Source organism: Miniopterus schreibersii (genome assembly GCF_964146895.1).
Source record: "Miniopterus schreibersii genome assembly, chromosome: 19".
NCBI classification, from domain to species: Eukaryota; Metazoa; Chordata; class Mammalia; order Chiroptera; family Miniopteridae; genus Miniopterus; species Miniopterus schreibersii.
The window spans coordinates 20,921,368-20,939,185 of record NC_138119.1 but is presented as its reverse complement, the minus strand read 5'-3'; the positions used below and the strand labels follow the sequence as shown (position 1 = coordinate 20,939,185).

The 17,818-nt window shown below is 49.6% G+C and overlaps 1 protein-coding gene across 1 annotated transcript in view; it reads right to left on the bottom strand.

The window, feature by feature from the left end:
• CACNA1E (calcium voltage-gated channel subunit alpha1 E) overlaps positions 1–17,818 on the bottom strand; it is a 351,537-nt gene that overhangs the window by 238,485 nt on the left and 95,234 nt on the right. Inside the window, exon 3 of the mRNA XM_081120447.1 lies at positions 6,296–6,562. Within this exon, the coding sequence (XP_080976573.1) occupies positions 6,296–6,562 (267 nt within the window). The remainder of the gene's footprint in view (positions 1–6,295; positions 6,563–17,818) is intronic.

Below are 17,818 nucleotides of genomic sequence, written 5' to 3'. Positions count from 1 at the left end.
CTCTGACCATCTGCCTCCGGATGAACTACTTTAAAAATGGGTCTTTTTTCTTCAATATTCAAGAAGGCTAAGAGTGGAACTGTTTAGTCCTACAAACTTGGAACTCAAAATACAGTAAGAGAAGAAGCTCCTAAGAAGTGCCCAATGCTCTGCAGGATAGGGCTGTCTTAGGGAACTGACGTGTTTTAAAGTCATTCAGTGCTGTTCTCCTGGACCTGGGCAATTATGGGTCAAGAGTTCACAAAGATTGGCCAAAGATGCAGGAAATGGAAAACTAGGTAAACATTCTTGGGGCACTCAGTGGGCACAAATACACCATTAGACATCTCCTTGAAGTGGCTTAAAACATAAGAGAACACGAGGCTGGAGGAAGCTGAAACCTTTGTGCTATACTTTCTGTTTTTAATTAAAAGTGATGCTGGAGCCTTGGCTCAGTTGGTTGAAGGGTCATCCCGTACACCAACCGATTGATGTCTCTCTTTCACGTGGATGTTTCTCTATATGACTGGTGACCACATACAAGTCATCTCTGTGCACGTTCAGAATACTCAGGAAAAGAGGCGCTGACACAGGGTCCTGGCATATTTATCCCTCTACCGAAGGGACTGTTTCAGAAGCCATGTGGTGCTGGTGGTAGTGGTGGTGGGATGGGGGGTGATGCTATACACTAATTTTGGTGCCTACTTCCCCTCCAAATTCCTGTGTGAATTGACTGGAATTTCACAAGAAACGGTTACAGAGCCTGCTTCTTGGCTCACTGGCTCAGCATTTACCAGCATGAAGACCCACGACAACCAGAGGATTCTGAGTGGCAAGTACCTGAGGACATAAATATCTTCTAGTTAACCACGTTCTCTGAATAGGGGAGGGGAGTAGCTGTATATTTATGGGCACCCACCAAATGTAAGAGGACTGGGTAGAGGCAGTCATTCTAAAAACAAGCAAGAGAAGGCTTGTTAAAAGAGAGATTGTTTCCCCCCAGGATCCTTTCTCATGTCCCAGTCCCAATTCCCCAAAAGATACCTTGCTCACATCCAAAAAGAGCACGAACGGCCTTCCTTTTCCAAAAGTCCTGGGAAAAACTCACATGGGTAATGAATCATTCACTAAGCCTGAACCTAAAGATGAGAGAGGGAGACCTGTAAAGATGGAAAGGGTGGAGAGGAAGATGGGGAGAGAGAGAAAGCGAAGGGAAGGGCCGGTCTCGTGCCGTCAACAGAAAGGTGTCAATTATAACCACGTGTAGGTTCCCTCTGTTGCATCTTTGTGGTCAGTGATAAAATAATATGGTCAGTCGCCTCTGATGGGCTGGATTGTAAGGCTGGGCTTTGGCTGGGCTTTGGCTGGGGAGCTGCCCTTTCCCAGGCGGCCCTGGGAATGACAGAGAGAGGCTACTGGTCTGCTGAGGGAACACAGGGGTCAGAGGTTCTGCAAGGGTTCTGCTAGCTTAGCAAATCTTGACTCAGTTTTATTTTAACCAAGAATATGAAGTCGGAAAGAAACCAGCTGTTTCTATAAAGAAGGGGAAAGCAGCAGAGTTTGAGGGGAGGAAACACCTACATTTTATACAGCAACAGCTGAAAAGAGATAAGCAATTTTGGATGGAGCTAATAATTCTAGAGTCTGGATCTTTCAAAAGAAGGAAAAGCAGGCCCGTTCTCGGCGTTTCCCTCCTCCTTTCATTCACAATACGCCCTGACCCACTGCAGGGAAGATGATGGCATGCCAGCCAACAGACAAAACTGCCACATCCAAGATATTCCTGTTGCCATCCTCAAGTCAGCCATTCCTGTCAAACTCCTTCACTGCACGTCGATTTCCAGGTTGCATGCCAATTGTAGCTGGTCCCCACACAAGTCATAGCTTGGGTTCCAGAGGAAACATTACCCACACCGAGTTTCAAGGGCAGAGACAATGGGCCATTTGGAGGCTGCCCTGGGAGCCTTAGAAAATGAAGACTGTTGTCCTGTAGCCTTGGTGCCAGTTACAGTGGCTGTTTCACTGTCTGTATCTGAAGCCAGGTACACAGCAGATGGGAAACCTTCCTGCAGTATCTGATCATAGGATATAATTACAGGCTCTGTCATTGTTAGTTGCCACCCTCTGCCCTAATCAAGGTACTGTGACTCATGATCCATTAGTTACCTCAAGCCCGAAATCCTTGCCAGGATTACAGTCTACTATCCTGCAAGGTGCTGCATATTTTCCGGCAACCAAAGCAAGAGAAAAGCACATGCCAAAGTGGGAGATGCGGGAACTAAAGTTTTCAGTAATCTTCACCAAAATTCTCCAAAATAAATGGACAATTTTCAATGGGAAATTCACCACAATACAGCACATAACTTCTGGCTAGAGTTCTTTGGGGCTACAATGAAATTCTCTGCAACAAGAAATCATCGGTGAGTATCCACAGGTTTGCTGTAATGAGCTCCACCATCCCAGTGATTGCCCTACTTTAAACCACGTTCACTTCCACCGGAAACGTGCTCCCCTGCTGAGACGACTCACACCACCCACAGGGAAAAATCTCCCCTTGGCCATCACCAGCACAGTCTCTGAGTCAGACATACCATTCCTTCCCCTCAACCAAGCACCTGGCAAAGTGCAAACAAGTGCAAGGCATCTCACAGACCATGAGGGAGACCCTGTCTGTCCACAGGGTAACTGGGCCTGGGCACAGAGGGCTAGGCTGGTAAGCATATGGCACAGGGAACGTGGAATGACATTCAGAGCAGCCAATTCCCTGAGAATAAGAGAACGTTTTTGTTAGAAATACTAGATGAGCAAGAAAGAAAAGGAGGAATCATAATATAAAATGTAATACCAAGTTTTAAATCAGATTAGCATTTTCAAAAAGGTTATGGTCTCCACTGCAGAAGAGAGTGCCATAAGAAAATAAAATTATCTCCCGATGCAGATGTCGCTTCCAAGAAAAATGAAACACATTCAGAGTGGGCTGTTGACATGCCACCATCTTTCATGCCAAATCTGGGCTATCTTAGGCATTTCTTCCCATAAGAACTAGACCTTCCATATTAATAACTGGATAACATTACCCTCTGCAAGTTTGAGTCCTACAAGTATAAATTAAATCATTCCTTTTAGTTAACTCATCTTTTCCACCCAATCTGATTAAAGACGAGTAACATGCAGTGTTAAGGGACCACTAATAGCACACAAGGGTGCACATTAGTTCCCAAGTCTGGAGACCTTCTGCAGCCTATTAAGGGTGTATAAGTCTCAGAAAGCATAGCACACCAAATATTGAAAATCCTCCAGCATCTTGCAAGTGCGCAGGTCAGTTCAAGGCAGGTCTTGACAAGTCTTCTGAACCTTCTTTTTTTCAAAATGTGCCTCTTACAGTGAGCAGTGAAGTGCTTCTCAAACTTTAATGTGCATATGAATCCCCTGGGGATCTTACTCAGATGCAGATTATGACTTAGTAACTCTGAAGTGGGGCTTTGGGATTCCGAATTTTTATCAAGAGGTGATAAGGATGCTGTTCCTTGCTGTCTTTGAGAAGCAAAAATCTAGAAGACTTAGTTCACCTGGAACTAAGACCCCTCCCTTAAGGTATCCTGAGATTTCTGAAGAGCCTCACTAATAATAATGGCCAGTGTTTGTCAGGCAACTGGGCAATATTCTAGCAACTTGATACTTATTAACTCATGATCACCTTCCTCATTTTACCAATAAGGAAACTGAGTCTCAGAGTAATGAAGTGGCTTTTCAAGGTCACAGAGCTGCTGAAGGAAGGAGACTTGAACCCAGACAGCCTCACTCTAAAGCTTGACAGGTAACCGAATCTCACCCTGACTCCAGGTAGGTAAAAGCAAGGTATTTCGGGAAGCTGGGTGTTTAGAAGGGAAGGGAAGAGAGACTAGGAACTTAGATGCGGGTGGTATTAGAGAAAGTGCAGACCCCACGGGAACACAATGTTCCCCCATGGTCACCCCCAGAGGGAAGGTATGTTGGTTACATTGTACAGTCAGGAGAAAAAAAGCAAACGTGGTGTATTTTAAATCTGCCAACCAGGCTCCTCTACACACCTTAACAGATGTTCTCTGAACACTGTTACAACCGCCTACCTGCTGTAGAACCGCTGGGAAACTTCCAACCATGGGGACAGAGGGGACCACTGGGGAGGGCTCACAGCCAAGGCACTGAGTATGCGAAACGAACTCCCTGGCCTCCCCTCGGCTCCTTCTGACTCTTTAGGCCGTCCTGGCCGCGACAAGGAAAGGGGGGAAAGCCCACAGCCCCCCCTTTCGCTCCCGCCCCTGGCGGGAAGGCGGCGCTTGGCAGCGGGAGAGGAAACGTGAGCAGCAGCGACCACGTGGCTGGAGTAGGCGCCGCGCAGGGAGTGCCCGAGGCGCTGACCTGGGTGACTGTGGAGCCCTGGCCTCCCGGGCAGTTCGGTGGCGCTGTCCAAGGTGCCAACAATGACTGCGGGCACACTCTGTCACCCGCGGGACCGCTGGGCGGCTTTGTCTACCGCGAGGAAACGCAGGCGCCGGTCTGAGTACACGCGCCCCTGGGAGAGGTGCGCGATGAAGCGGCACCGGAGGGTGGGCAATGTTAGGGAGCTGTAGCGGGCGGGCGGGGAGGGGCCCTGCTGGGGGACTGAGCCCGGCTGGAGGCGTGTTTGCGGCCGCAGCGTGCCACACAATGAGCCCCGTGTGCTTTGTGCAGCGCAAAGGCAGGCGGAGCTGCAGGGACCCGGTTGCTTCCCTCCCCGATACCCCCACCCTCCACGCGTTTCACTCAGACACAGAATGGCCCCGTCACTCTGCGTGGGTGGGAGGGGGAGGGGAGTGCGGGGAGTAGGGGAGAGGAAGCCCAGCCAGGGGTGGCTGTGGGAGGGTGCGTGCAGCAGCAGGAATATCTGCTTAGAGATGCTCCTTCATTTCTAATGAGGGGTGCTGCCTGGAAGTACCAGGCGCCAGCCAATCACGGTGCTGCTGAGGCAGGGAACTAGGGAGGAGGGAGGGGAAGAGCAGAGACTGGGCTGGGGGAGCAGAGAGATGCCCAGGCCCTGAAGGGAGCTAGCAGCATGCCTCCTTGACAGTAGGGACCCAGCGTGGCTCCAGCTGTCTCAGTGACGCACACCTGGAGGGTGGGGGTGTGGAGGAGGGAGGAAAGGGAAAAGAGGTGGGGCCTCCTTTGCAGGTGCATCCTTCCCAAGAAATCTCTCTCCACAAGCATCAGAGTCCCGTGTCTCCAAGCTATCCCCATATTTACCATCACCCCACTGACTTGCTTCCTACTAATCCCCCTCACCACCCATCAAGCCCCAATTCCTAAAGATCTTGCCAGACAGATGCCCAAATTCTCAGTGAAGAACAGGCAGTGAGATGCCTAATCAGCAGCCTGCATTTGGTGCACTTGCTTAAACCTGCAAAGGAGCTCCTATGCCGGTTTACCCTGACACTGCCACCACCAGAGACGCCCCACCAGCTTACTGTGGAGAGTAGTTGCTTTGGAGCTAGGGAGAGGCAGATTGCTTGCACACCTCTGGACTCAGCTGCTGCAGTCTTCAGCAGATGAATTCAGGCCCAGCAGATCTGCCTGGATCCTGGGCACTGGGAGAGCACTCAGTGGGGTACCCCATTCAGGGCTAAGGAAAGGAGGGACCCTGTGAGCCACTCTTCCCAGGCTCAGAAGAGAACTCCAGCTGAGCTGTTTGGGCTGTGTCATTAGAGACTGCCTCCCCTGACACACTCATTCACTTTACTTTCAATGGAACTTCAACTTAGTCCCCAGAGTTAGCTGGGTCTCCAGGCAAAGCCTGTTTTATTTTATCTATTTGTCCACAGGGTTTTGGCCCAGAGGTCTTGAAGTTTCTGAACTGAGAAATCCCCTCCTGGAGCCTGGACCTCTGCTACAGGCAGATAATGCAGTTCTCTCTCCAGCTTGTGGGGATGGGAGTAAAGGGGTGACTCTGAGGCAAGTATGAAAGAAAGCCCTGAGGTTAGGGCAACCCTTTCAATGTGAAGGGACTAGGGGGCCTTGGGAATCAAACAAAACCGCAACAACCCACACCCAGGGATGCTAGAAATTGCCACACAGGAAATATCAAAAACCAAAAGTCTTACCTTGGAAACCACTAGTGCCCACACTGGTCTCTATGGCACCAAGCTTGCCCCTTAGATGCACCGAAGTAAAGAGTGCACTTCAGCAAAGGGGAAAATTGGCACCAGGAAGGGAATGGGGGATAAATTCCATGCTTGTTTTCCCCTCTCACCCAAGAAATGCAGAGGGAGAGAGGGGAGTTATGATGGGCAAGAAAGGATATGGCCAATCGATGAGCTTCTTGGCGTATTTCCTGACAATGTTATCTTCTCCAAAGATGAACAGGGATCTGTTGACGGTGAAACAGTTCTGCCGGACAGGAATGGGGTTGTACAAAGCCATAGTCCGCGCCCTCTGCGCTTTCGACTGCTTGTAGGCGGCCCCCTGCCCCGAGGCTGGCACGGGGGTTCCTTGCCGGTTCCTGCTCTGGTCCGAGTCTCCATCGCCAGACCCTGGCCTGCCGACCACCGCCTCCCCGAAGCGAGCCATCCTGAAGTTTAAACAGACAGAAGACACACAAAGGTGATCGCGGCCAAACACCTGCACACAGCAACAAGCAGAAAGACACACGGAGACTCAGAGCCGCATCCAGACGGGCGGGAGGGACCACCGCCTCCGGGGAGCCTCGCGAGCTCTTTGGAGAGGCAGCAGCAGCGACCCCGCCGCTCGGAACTGTTGAATCTAAATACAACCTCTGCAAAGCTCCATTCCTCAAGGAGTTAAAAAAGGGGGGAGGAGAGGACTGGGGGGTGCTCAGTTTCTGGAGGCAATTTTTTTTTTCAAAATGCCAGTGTGCGGTGGCGTTCAAGGGCTGGAGAGGAGAGGGGTGGAGTAGGCTGCTCTTCCAACATAGCTCCTCTTCTGGCAGACGAACCACCTAGTCCTGGGAGAGGCAGGTACCGGCCTGCTAGGTAACAGTTTGGTGATTTATTAGTGGGGGAAGGAAAAAAAAAATGAAAACAAAAGAACTTTACCAACAACAAAAAGACAAGGACAGGGCTATGGTGACATGCTTGACAACACCAGCCCCTGCAAGTCCATCCAAGAAATTCCACAGCCAAGACTTGGGTCTTTCAATCTGCCAGTACAGACGCATCCAAAGGTTGAAAGAGGGAGAGGGAGGGGGGAGAGCGGTATCGAGGTTCCTGCGTAAACCGCAACGCCCAAAATATCAAAATAAGAAGTCGATCCAACCGGAGAGAGACAAATGACTTCAAAGCTCCTGCGCCTAGGAGAGAAGTTGAGCGGCATCCAGACAGCAGCGAAGCCCGAGTGCCAGCATCCGCCCGGAGCGCCGGCCGCGGCCGCCTCCCCGATCAGCAGGCAACAGCGATCCGCGGCTGCGCCGGAGAGGGCGGGCGCCGCGCGGGCGGCGGGCGGCGGGCGGCGGGCGGCGGGCGGCGGGCGGCGAGCTCCGGGCCGGGAGGAACAGGTTGCAGAGAGGAGCTCAGCGGCGGCCGCGGTGGCCTGCCGAGGGCCCAGCTCGCTTACAGTGGACTCGGTCTTCCTCTTCCACTCCCGCCGCGGGCTCGGCGCGGAGCGGGGCACAAGGCGCAGGCGGGGACGGGGGGAGCGAGCCGAGCGCAGAGGCTCCGCGAGGCCTGCGCGGGGGCTCCGCGGGAAGCGGGGGCGGGGCTGGCGAGGCTTGGAGGGGCGGGGATGACGCTGGCAGGACCCTGGCCAGCTGTCTGGAGGTCCCTGGGATGCGGGACTGGTTTGGCTGATTGTGCCACAGGGGAGAGGGCCAACACCTCTGCAAAGGTCCGAGAAGAGTGGCCGTCCCCGAGTAAGGCCAAGAGAAGAGGAGCGGGCGCAGCTAGCGGCGTCTCTGCAGAAGCAGAGGCCTGGAGGGGGCGCACGGGCACGCGTGCATGCGCTGGCGCCTTCTGTCCAGGGGCCAGCTCAATGCGCTGTCTGGCCTGCTGCCGTAGCCCGGAGTCCACGCCTTTGCGCCCTGCACCCCGTGCACCCGGCCGCGTTCACGCTCCTACGGACCTCCCAAGCTCCACAAATGATGCCCAGGGATTTCCACAGACGAAGTGCCCACTCAGTAACTCCCCATTTAACAGCCTGGAGGCCCCTTGTGGGACGCCAGGACTTCTGGGGGCTCCACACTCTGGTGTTGGTGCCAGCTCCCAGGCCAGAGTATCTGCCCTCCCTCTCCATACAGTGCGATCTGTGGCCGCCTCTTGGATTTGGCTCTAGCAGAGCCCTGCTCCTCTGTTCCTGGAAGGGTGGTCCAGATGTCTGGGCCCTAGATGGCGAGTTCTGGGCTAAAACTCCCCTTCTCAAAATCATAACAATTGGGAGGATCCTCCCACTCCCATTTCTACCCCCAAGCCAGCTCCACTGACCTCCTCAAACCCACCACATTAATGAAGATAAAAACAGAATTAGTATGTGAGCTGCAGAAGTGGGTAAGGTGGACTCTAAGCCCTAGAGAAAGTCCCTAGTTTAGCAACCAAGTCCTTCTCCACAAGTAGCTCAATGGTTTGGATCAAGGACAGGTACCAGCTGTCCTTTTCCATGTCCACACCAGCTAGAGCACACCTTACCCTTTTTTCTGCCTTGGCCTCAACACACAGTCCTATCCAAATCCTCCCACCTGAGCAACGGAAGAGAAGGAGCTTTCTCCCTCCCCCTTCTCTTGCACATCCTGGGCAAGTCTGGCTTCCCTCCTATAACAGGCAGTGTCTCTGTGCATGAGATGACCTGGTGGGAGGGGAGGTGTGTCTGAGTGACAGGCACGTGTGTTCCTAGGTGTATGTGTCTGTGGGTGGGCAAGGCCATGTGAGCACTGACAAGGGTCTACTGTGAGACAATGTATGTACCTGTGTGAAGGGAAATTCTCTGGGTTCTGGAAAAACCAAAGGAATGGTCTCAACATGTCCACCCCACTAGGCACTGCTGCCCTTGGGGACAGCATGTTGACCTTTTGATTCAGGGAAGCCCATTTCAGGCAAATTACGATGAAAAGTGAGTCGGTTCTAATTAGACCTGTGCTTTCACATGACTGCCTTCCCCTGTTCTACCTCCCTTAACTGTCTGAATACCTACTTAGTCAGAAGGAAAAGGAAAGATGGTGCTATGAACCATGAAGTCCCATCATCCCGTTAGTCACTGAGAACCAGTCACAAGTGGCTGTCTCAGTAACCCTGTAATATATAGAATTAGAAAGGGCTTTCAGAAATGATCAAATCCATGCTTTCAGGTGGAACCATAATCCGTAGCACAAGATTCATTCAAATCATTCCATTTGGCAAATGTTTTTGAGCACCAGGCACTGTTTTAGTCACTGTGGATACAATAATGAACAGATGACAAAAATAATGCATCCTCTTCTTGGATTAAATTAGATCCTTTAACCTTACTGGCTAGAATGATGAACCTCATTCTCACACTGCGACTTCACCTCTTTCCTTGGTGTCCTGGCCTCAGCGGGCTGGAGAGCGGCAGGCCTGTTTGTTCCTGCTCAGAGGAGGCAGGGCTCGCCAAAGTTCTCCCTCCCAGAAGAGGTTCTTGGGTGATCAGGAACCCTTGACTTGTGTCTTCAAGATCACCCACTCAACAGAGATTCAGTACTCATGCCCACTCCTCTCTCTACAACGTCCTGTGTCCTCTGTGGCTGCTAGACAGGGTATTATTACACACGGAAATGTGAGGACCCACGGGATTGTGACTTGCCTTCCTCCCTTCTGAGGAGACAGGGATCACACATTCATGGGTTGGGGGCAATATTGATGACCCTTAGGACTATGAGCACCTCTACGGGAGTTATAGATGAGAATTCTTGCAGCCCAGGAGGACAGAGGCAAAGAGGATGGCATAAATGTCTTTGGGAATGGACTTGGCCTAAGGGAGCAAAGCACATGCTCATATTCCCCCATCTGGGCTGTCACAGCTCTTGAAACTTTTGAGATCCATGAGCTGCTTTCATGTTCTCCAATGCCTCCATTCTCCCAACCCCAGAGGACTACAAGTTTAATAACTAAACAGTACCTTATGTGTGTTCAGTTTACATAAAGCCAATTCTAAACCTCTGTCCTCAGCTTGGCAACCCATTTTTTATAACTCTGATTTGGTGGACAAATCAGCAGTTTCAGAACGTTAAGTAGTTGGCCCACATCTGGTAAGAGGCAGAGTTTGGACGTCCAACATATCCTCCGATTTCCACTTTATGGCACTTTCATATACCCATACTAATCTCTTCTAGGCAGTAATAATACTAATTCCAAACCATTCATTGTCTAGAGAAGAAACTGTACAATCATGCTAAGCCTATGGGAATGCTGTGCTTACCATCCTCCAGTTGAATTTGATCATGGGACCATGCTGGGATGATGCTTAACTGGGAACACACCCACTGTCCTCAAGATCAAGGAGGATCCTGAGAAAAAACCCGAGATCAGGTCATTGCCATACTGCTCTTCATAAGGGACCATGCTGGGCATTTTGATTCCAGGGTCCCTAGTTCCACTGTCCACTTAAAGACCCACAAACGCAGATGTAGATAATCAGCAGTTGGTCATAACTGATTGGAAACCAGTTTCGGAAAACCTTTCCAGCCCAGGAGACAGAAGCCATATTTTCCTGTTGTTAGAGCACCATCTACTGGTCACTTGTGAGCACATCACTGTGAGCCCAGGTACCACCCAGGCACCACACCTCAGCACCTAGACATTCCTAAAGAAGTGACCTCTTGTCCAGCCCTCTACACCCCTGTGAGATGGTTGAGGTCCAAGCCCCAAATTCATCACAATGCAACCAGCGCATCTCACAGTACTTGGAAAGCGCAGCCACACACACTGTGCACAAGGTCCACACACACATACACACACATACACCGAGTTAAGGTAATACAGTGAAATGCTCTACATGCTTTCTTTGCAAGCAGTTACCTGCAAACTAGAAACCCAAAAGGATCTGAGGAAGCAAGTGAAAAACTTTCCTAAAGTAACCAAAGCCTCCATCCCTTAGCCCCTCTACACCAGTGTCCCATGCAAAGTACAAACAGGAGGGGAGGGAGAGGAGGTAATGGGTAGGGGGTCCCTCCAGCCTCCTCTGGAAAAGGAAGGAAACAAAGGTGGCCACACTCCCCCAGACTAGGTAGGCCATGGGAATTTGTACTAAGATAGACAGGTGTGAGTGGCAAGGCTGGAGAAGCACGTAGCCTATTTTTTAGCTCTTTCCAGATCTGTCAGGCTGTGGGCCATCTTCACATGAAATTTTTAGCCCATCTCTGAGGAATCTGCAAATCTAACTCATCCAAAAGGTATGTGCCCCTCCCACCAGGCCCACGCCCTCATCTTCCCATTCCCTGACAACTACACTCAGGTAGCTTATGCCGAAGCTATCAAAACCCCTTTTGTTCTATTTTCCCTCTGTTGAGCTTTTCCAAGAAGGAGACTCTTATGCAAAGCAGTGCTCTAAGAAACATAATGCAGAGAGGACTTGGGAGTGGGTCCTTCAGACAAAATTTGGCAGGAGACCACGTGCAGATTCAGAGCTGAGCAGAGGAGCATTATGGCAGTGCAGACATCCCGGGAGTCTGGTGGCTCCCACAGTACCTGACAGCCCTTACTTGGGTGAAAACATGACTTCACCGCCTTATGTAATGCCCATCTCTGCAACCAGCTCTTCTCAAACCCATGCCTGAGAAACCCCACAGCTCCAACACCCTATCAGCTAACTATAGATCTGCAAAATTTTGCTTTAAATGTTTTAAAAAACATTCATTTATGACAACTCAATATTTCCTGAGTGCCAAGTGTGGTAATGTCATCTCACTGCATCTTTGTTGCAGGACTGTGAGGCACACTGTATTATTTGAGGCTGAAAGGGTCAAGGACTTGTCCAAGTGCAGAGGTAGGACCTAGCAGAGCTGGGTCTCCTGGTAGTAAGGTGAGGCTTGTTCACTATGTGTGGCCATTATTTACATACGACACATCAAAATAATGTTCGCCTTGCTTAAGAGTCCAGTCATAGGCATGATCTTGGACCTTGGAGAGGTAAAGAATGACCTTGAGACAATCTCTGAGAGTTAAATTTCTATGAATGCATACCACCTGTCCCATAGGGCTGTCATGAATGTTAAGTTAGTTAGTATGTGTCGAGCTCTTAGAACAGTACCTGGCACACAGTAAGTGCCACATAAGTGTTTGTGAGATGCATTTCAGCTATGGTAGCTGTGCTCATAGTAGCACCCAGCAAACCCTGCAAACCTGGCCGCGCTCTGTTTCTGAAAGCAGACCTCAGAGGCGCAGCCCAGGGACGGCTTCAGTGTGTGTGGAGTGGATGGAGGAGTTGATAAGTGTAAGTGTCTGAGAGTTGGTCAGAAAGACAAATGGGCAAAAAGAAAAAAGAAAAAAAAATATTAGAGACCAGTGTCAGAAGAGCTCAAAGACCTTGGCACCTGGGAGAGACAGTGTTTGTCTACTTACCCATTAATTCATAAGCCCAGTTTACTGAATCCTCATTAACCCCTTTTACTGTGCCAGGCATTGTTCTCAAGGATGCTGAGGCTCAAGGACAAATGAGACACAGTCACAGCCTTTAAGAGCTTACAGTTTAAGAGAGGAGGAGGGAAAATCACATCCGTGCAGGGCTCTAATCCAAGGCAGACTGTAGTGTGTACCATGAGAGAGCCCTGGGCGAATGGAAGGGAGACTTCCCCTCTGCTGGAGGCACCCAGGAGAAGGGAAGACTCAGTGAGCTCCCCTTAAAGAGAGGGCACTGCAGGTGCCAGGAAGCAGTGTGGGACCTGTGCCTGGGCTGTGGGGGGTGGGCAAGGTGCGTGAGATTGATGAGCCAGTCAGCATTTTTGCTTCAGTGCATCTAGGATCACAGAGATTCTAGGATTGCCAGTTGAATCCTTTCTTTTCCAAAAGATGAGGTCACTTTTCAGCCTGCACAAAAGTCAAATATGCTTAACCTAGGAGACATTAACCCTTATTAGCAAAGTCAGTTTGTAGGCCCGATGTTTAGCCCTGTCACTGTGCACCTGAGTTCCCACCTCCAGGTTGCAGCCTTGCTTCCCGGCCAAACTGTAGTGTGGCAGGACAGGACCTCTCTGCAGCACTCCAGCTCGGACAGTGGTGAGAGGAGGGCGCACCCCTATCTGAGGGTGAGAACACTGATGGAAGCACGCCCATCCTTCCGCCCCCTTGGTCTCTTGATTCAGAAAACAAAATGCAGCCCACACATCGCCAAGCTTGCTCAGCCTGGGTGGGCTCTGGCTGACTCATTCATTCAGGAAGCAAAATGAGCCCCTTCCACGTGTCAGGCGTGGTGTCAGGTGCTAGAGCCAAGGAGGCAGGGCCCAGGGTGAGAAGGTGCCGGGCTTGATCCGCTCCCCACATTTCACTCTTGAAAAGAAATTCCTAATTGCAGGAAAACAGCCCCCCAGCCGAAAGGGAGCCCAGAGGAGCTCTAAAGGCCCAGGAAAGGGAACTCGATTTCACCACCCCCACCAGTCTTGCCTCTCACAGGACTCTCTGGGTTGGAATCATCAGCAGATTAAGCCACCACCTGTCCATCACCACACCCTTTCTCTCCCACTCTCTCCCACGCTGAGCAGCTGGTGACACCCACCTGGTATAAAATAATCCGAGTGAATAAGGCAGTCCCATATGATACGGACTTAAGGCCAGGTTTGAAATGTGCACCCGGCCTGACCCTGCGCTGGCTCCGCCCCTTCCAATCCCCAGAAATTAAACTGAGACGCCCCCATCCCCTGTGACTTCCTATTGTCCTTCTCCTTTTCCTTGGCCACTCTGCACCATTTGGCACCACGGACCTCCCCTCCTTCTCAGAGTCCCCCCGCCCCTTGGTGTCCCAATCTCCATACCTCCCAGTTTCTCACTGTCTGTTTCCATCTCTTATTCCTCCTACTGTGTTGTGGGAGCACCTCAGGGGTCTCTCCCTGACCCCTTTATCTTCTCTCTATCTTGACCCACAGTTTCAACTACCCCTCTCCAACCACATCTAGTCTCTAACCCTGACCTTCCACCTCACGTCCAGGTCCAAGCGCCCAGTAAGCACTGGGCAGCTCCACATGGACTGTCCGCCATCATCTCAAACTCAATATGTTTAAAAGTGAATTCATTACTATTTTTTCAAAGCAAGCTCCCTCTCCTAAAATTACAGTTTCTACTCAGGTGACGTCATTCTCCCTGTCGATCCCTAAACTTCAGTGGTTCCTCCCCACCTAAAAAAAGACAACTCCTTAGCCTGACAATTCAAGACGATCTGAATTCAATCTACCTTTCCAACACCATCTCCCCACGGAGCATAGTATTAACATGTCCATAACGAGTCATGCCCACTCTGACTTCAAAACTCTTGCTCGGAGCACCTGATATAGATGGACCCAAGAACACCCTTCCTCTTTTCTGCTTCTCCAACTCCAAGTGTGGTTCAGTTCAATTCTGCCTCCTCCATGAAGCCTTCCATAAGCTCAACTCTACAATCACTACCTCTTATAAACTCACAGAACTTCAGTATGATTCCTATAGTTCCCTGTTTCTTCACTATCATTGCTGCCATGAATATAACTTCACCGATACATTCCTACGTTTTCAATTATGTATGCCTTGTCTCCTCAACTACAGTGCAAGCTTCTCAAGAGCAGAGGACCTGTCTTCCCCTTCGTGTAACATAGAGTGCCTGCATTCTGTTATCCCCATAGCAGGCCTTTACTAAACACACAGCCAGTGAATGAGTGAATGACTCAGTCTCCTGCAACCCTATTTGGTGAAATAAAGTGCAGCCGGTCCCTGTCTGAGGGGCTGCCCTTCCCCTAATACATTCTGGCTGATTCTGAGCCTTTGTTGTTACAGGTGTTTCCAGCTGTTCTTCCTGGAGTGAGTTTTCATCTTCCCCTTTGTCTCAAGAGAGGATGCTGACCTCTCTCATTGGAGAGCAGATGATTCTGACTCGGGGACTTTTCTAGCCCCATAACTGCTCCACTCTCATTTTATCAATCGTTATATTACTGGGTTCATGGTTCAATCTCTTATGAGGAGTATCTCCTGCTGTGGTACAAATAAGCTTTGGGAACTCAGTAAAAAGAGACATTCAGACCCCCGCATAAAGATCCCTTTCCACTGAAAATGAAACAAAGAAGAATAAAATTCTGCTTCAAAAAAATCAACTAGTCTTAATTGTTCTCTCTCTTCTTTTACAAAACAACAAACAGCATACCTTTCTCCTGGGAAAAATTACATGTGAAAAAGACATACTCTTTTGCCTACATGCAAACGCACGCTAGGTTTGATCTCATCTCAAGTTCTGCCAGCCAAGCGTACAAACATGTACAACTAATTTTCCTATGCTGTCGGGAGCTCTCAGGCAGGCTTAGTACAGTGCATTCAAAGATGAAGAATTACAAACTCTTTTGAAGATTTCAAAATATTCCTAATGTGCCATTTAAACATGGGATCCAAGGAAATGTAATTCTTGAAAGAATTTCTGAAATACTCAACCCCTTGGACACACACACACACACACACACACACACTATATATGAATGTGTCCCTTATAGACTTAATTGGTTTTTGGTTTTTTACATAATCACTCCATCACTTAGTCACATTCTTCAAAACAATTCTGCCAGATGTAAAGTGGCCAACTATTAATATAATAACCCAAAGCTTCCTATTATGCTATTTTTCCTTTGTGAAAATAATCAGGACTATAAAAACAAAGAGAAAAAATGGTCAGGCGTCAAACGGAAAAATACAAGCAAGTGGGTTACTACTATTAACTGTAATAGGTATTAAATACTTATTATGTGCAAGGCACCATGCTAAGCCTTTTCCTTTCCTTATTTCTCAGAATGACCCTAAGTGGTAGGTGCTATTATAATCTCTGTTTTACAGATAAGAAAAGCAAGTCTGAGAGAGACTAAATAATTGCCCTTAAGGTCTGAGAGGTGGTGAGTGTCGGCAGAAAGCCTACCTTAGGTCTATTTGACTCCAAAACCCATTCTCTTCACTACCACACTGCAGGGCCTCTCACTGATATTATTACTAGAGATTTGCACTAGTCACTTTATTTCATAATGATCCTACAGTTCCAATGGGCAAGAAAATGTCCAGACACTAACAGCAGGTGAGGAAGGGCCTCAGAATAGGTGAGTCATTAGAGTGTGAGACAAGACAAGAGACTTGCACCTCGGTCCTGGCTGGGTTTATTACCCCATGTGCAACAATGACCACAGTAATGCCTGTCCTCAGAATCCCAGGGGACTTCTGACAGAGCAACTGTGACAACAGACACTTGAGTGTGTTGTATTCCAGTGCGTGCTGGTATGGGGATCCCGACCGGGCACAGCCTCTGCTGCTCAAGGCCTGCATGTGATGCCCCACAGCGGTGCGAGCTGTGCCAAGAGATCCAAGTCCTGCTCCAAACACCAGTGAAGCTCTTCAAAACTTTTCCAAACCCAAAGGGTATATTACTGCACACAATTTACTCACGATGAGCTTGGTTTTACACACCATTTACTCGTTTTTCAATGAATGGCCAGATCTACCCCAAATGCCCCCCAGTCCCTGAGCTTCCTGGTGGGTCGGTCTCAGGTGGCTGCCTAGAAAAGCTGTGAGCCACACACTGGAGGGGTCAGTAAGGGTGGGAAGGGGGGGGGAGATGATGGTTGGCAGCAGAAAAGGAGGGTCCACTGCAGTGAGACCCAAATATTACCCAGCGCTCTGTGCGCAGCAGATCCAAGGGTAGCCCTATTCCTCCCATTCAGGAATATTGATCCTGATCCTTATGTCTGGCTTTTTTTTTTTCTTTTCACGAAAACTTCTGCTGCCACACGCACCACTAAAGGATTCGGCAAATTTAAATCCTCCTGCCTCTCAGCTTGTTGTTTTCCTGCCTGCACTCCAGCAGGTAAGACACCCACAGACTCCCAGTGCTCTGGGCTGTAGAATTCACAGGAGTCTATAATGTTCAGGTTATTTTTAAACTTCCAGGCCACTCTGCCTCCCCACGAACAGCAGGCCTGCCATTTAGAACAGTGTTTAACCCACACCCCACCTGCTTTCAAACTTTAGCTTTTTGTGTTAAAAGAAAAGAAGCTATAGTTCAAGTTTGTGCACAGGCGCACACACACACATGCGCGCGCGCACACACACACACACACACACACACACACACACACACACACACACACACACACTCTGAAGGCAGTCACCACCTCCCTGGGGTGAAAGACCTGACTTCCAAAATGATGTTGAGACTGTTGAGATTGTGTGTGTGAAAATGGTTTATAAACAGTAGGTGTCACACCACGTGGGCGGTGTCATTGTTATACTTGCAGGGACAGACATCAGGCATTACAGGTGATGCCAAAGGACATAGAAAGCTTTCTGTTTCAAAAAGGGAGTCATACCAGAACAATGGAAGCATTCAAAGCCTTTCATTTGCCCAGGGAGCCAGACAGCAGCTGGCTAAGGGGCGTTAGGTTATAATTTTCTTCAAATTAGTTATTTTACTTTTTTTTTAAGTGGAAAACACTGGGAAAGAAATTCTGAAGACAGTTCAACAGAAAGAGACTGAGCAGAAGAATGATAGAAGTTTCAAAGCAGAAACAATAACTAACATTTGTGAGTTAGGTCTAACTTATAAGCCCTGCGTATGCGTTACCTCGTTTGATCTTTACAAGAGTCCTCGGAGGCCGGCATATTTAGCTCCCACCACTCCACTGAGATCAGAGAAATGAAGTCCCTGTACTGAGATCACA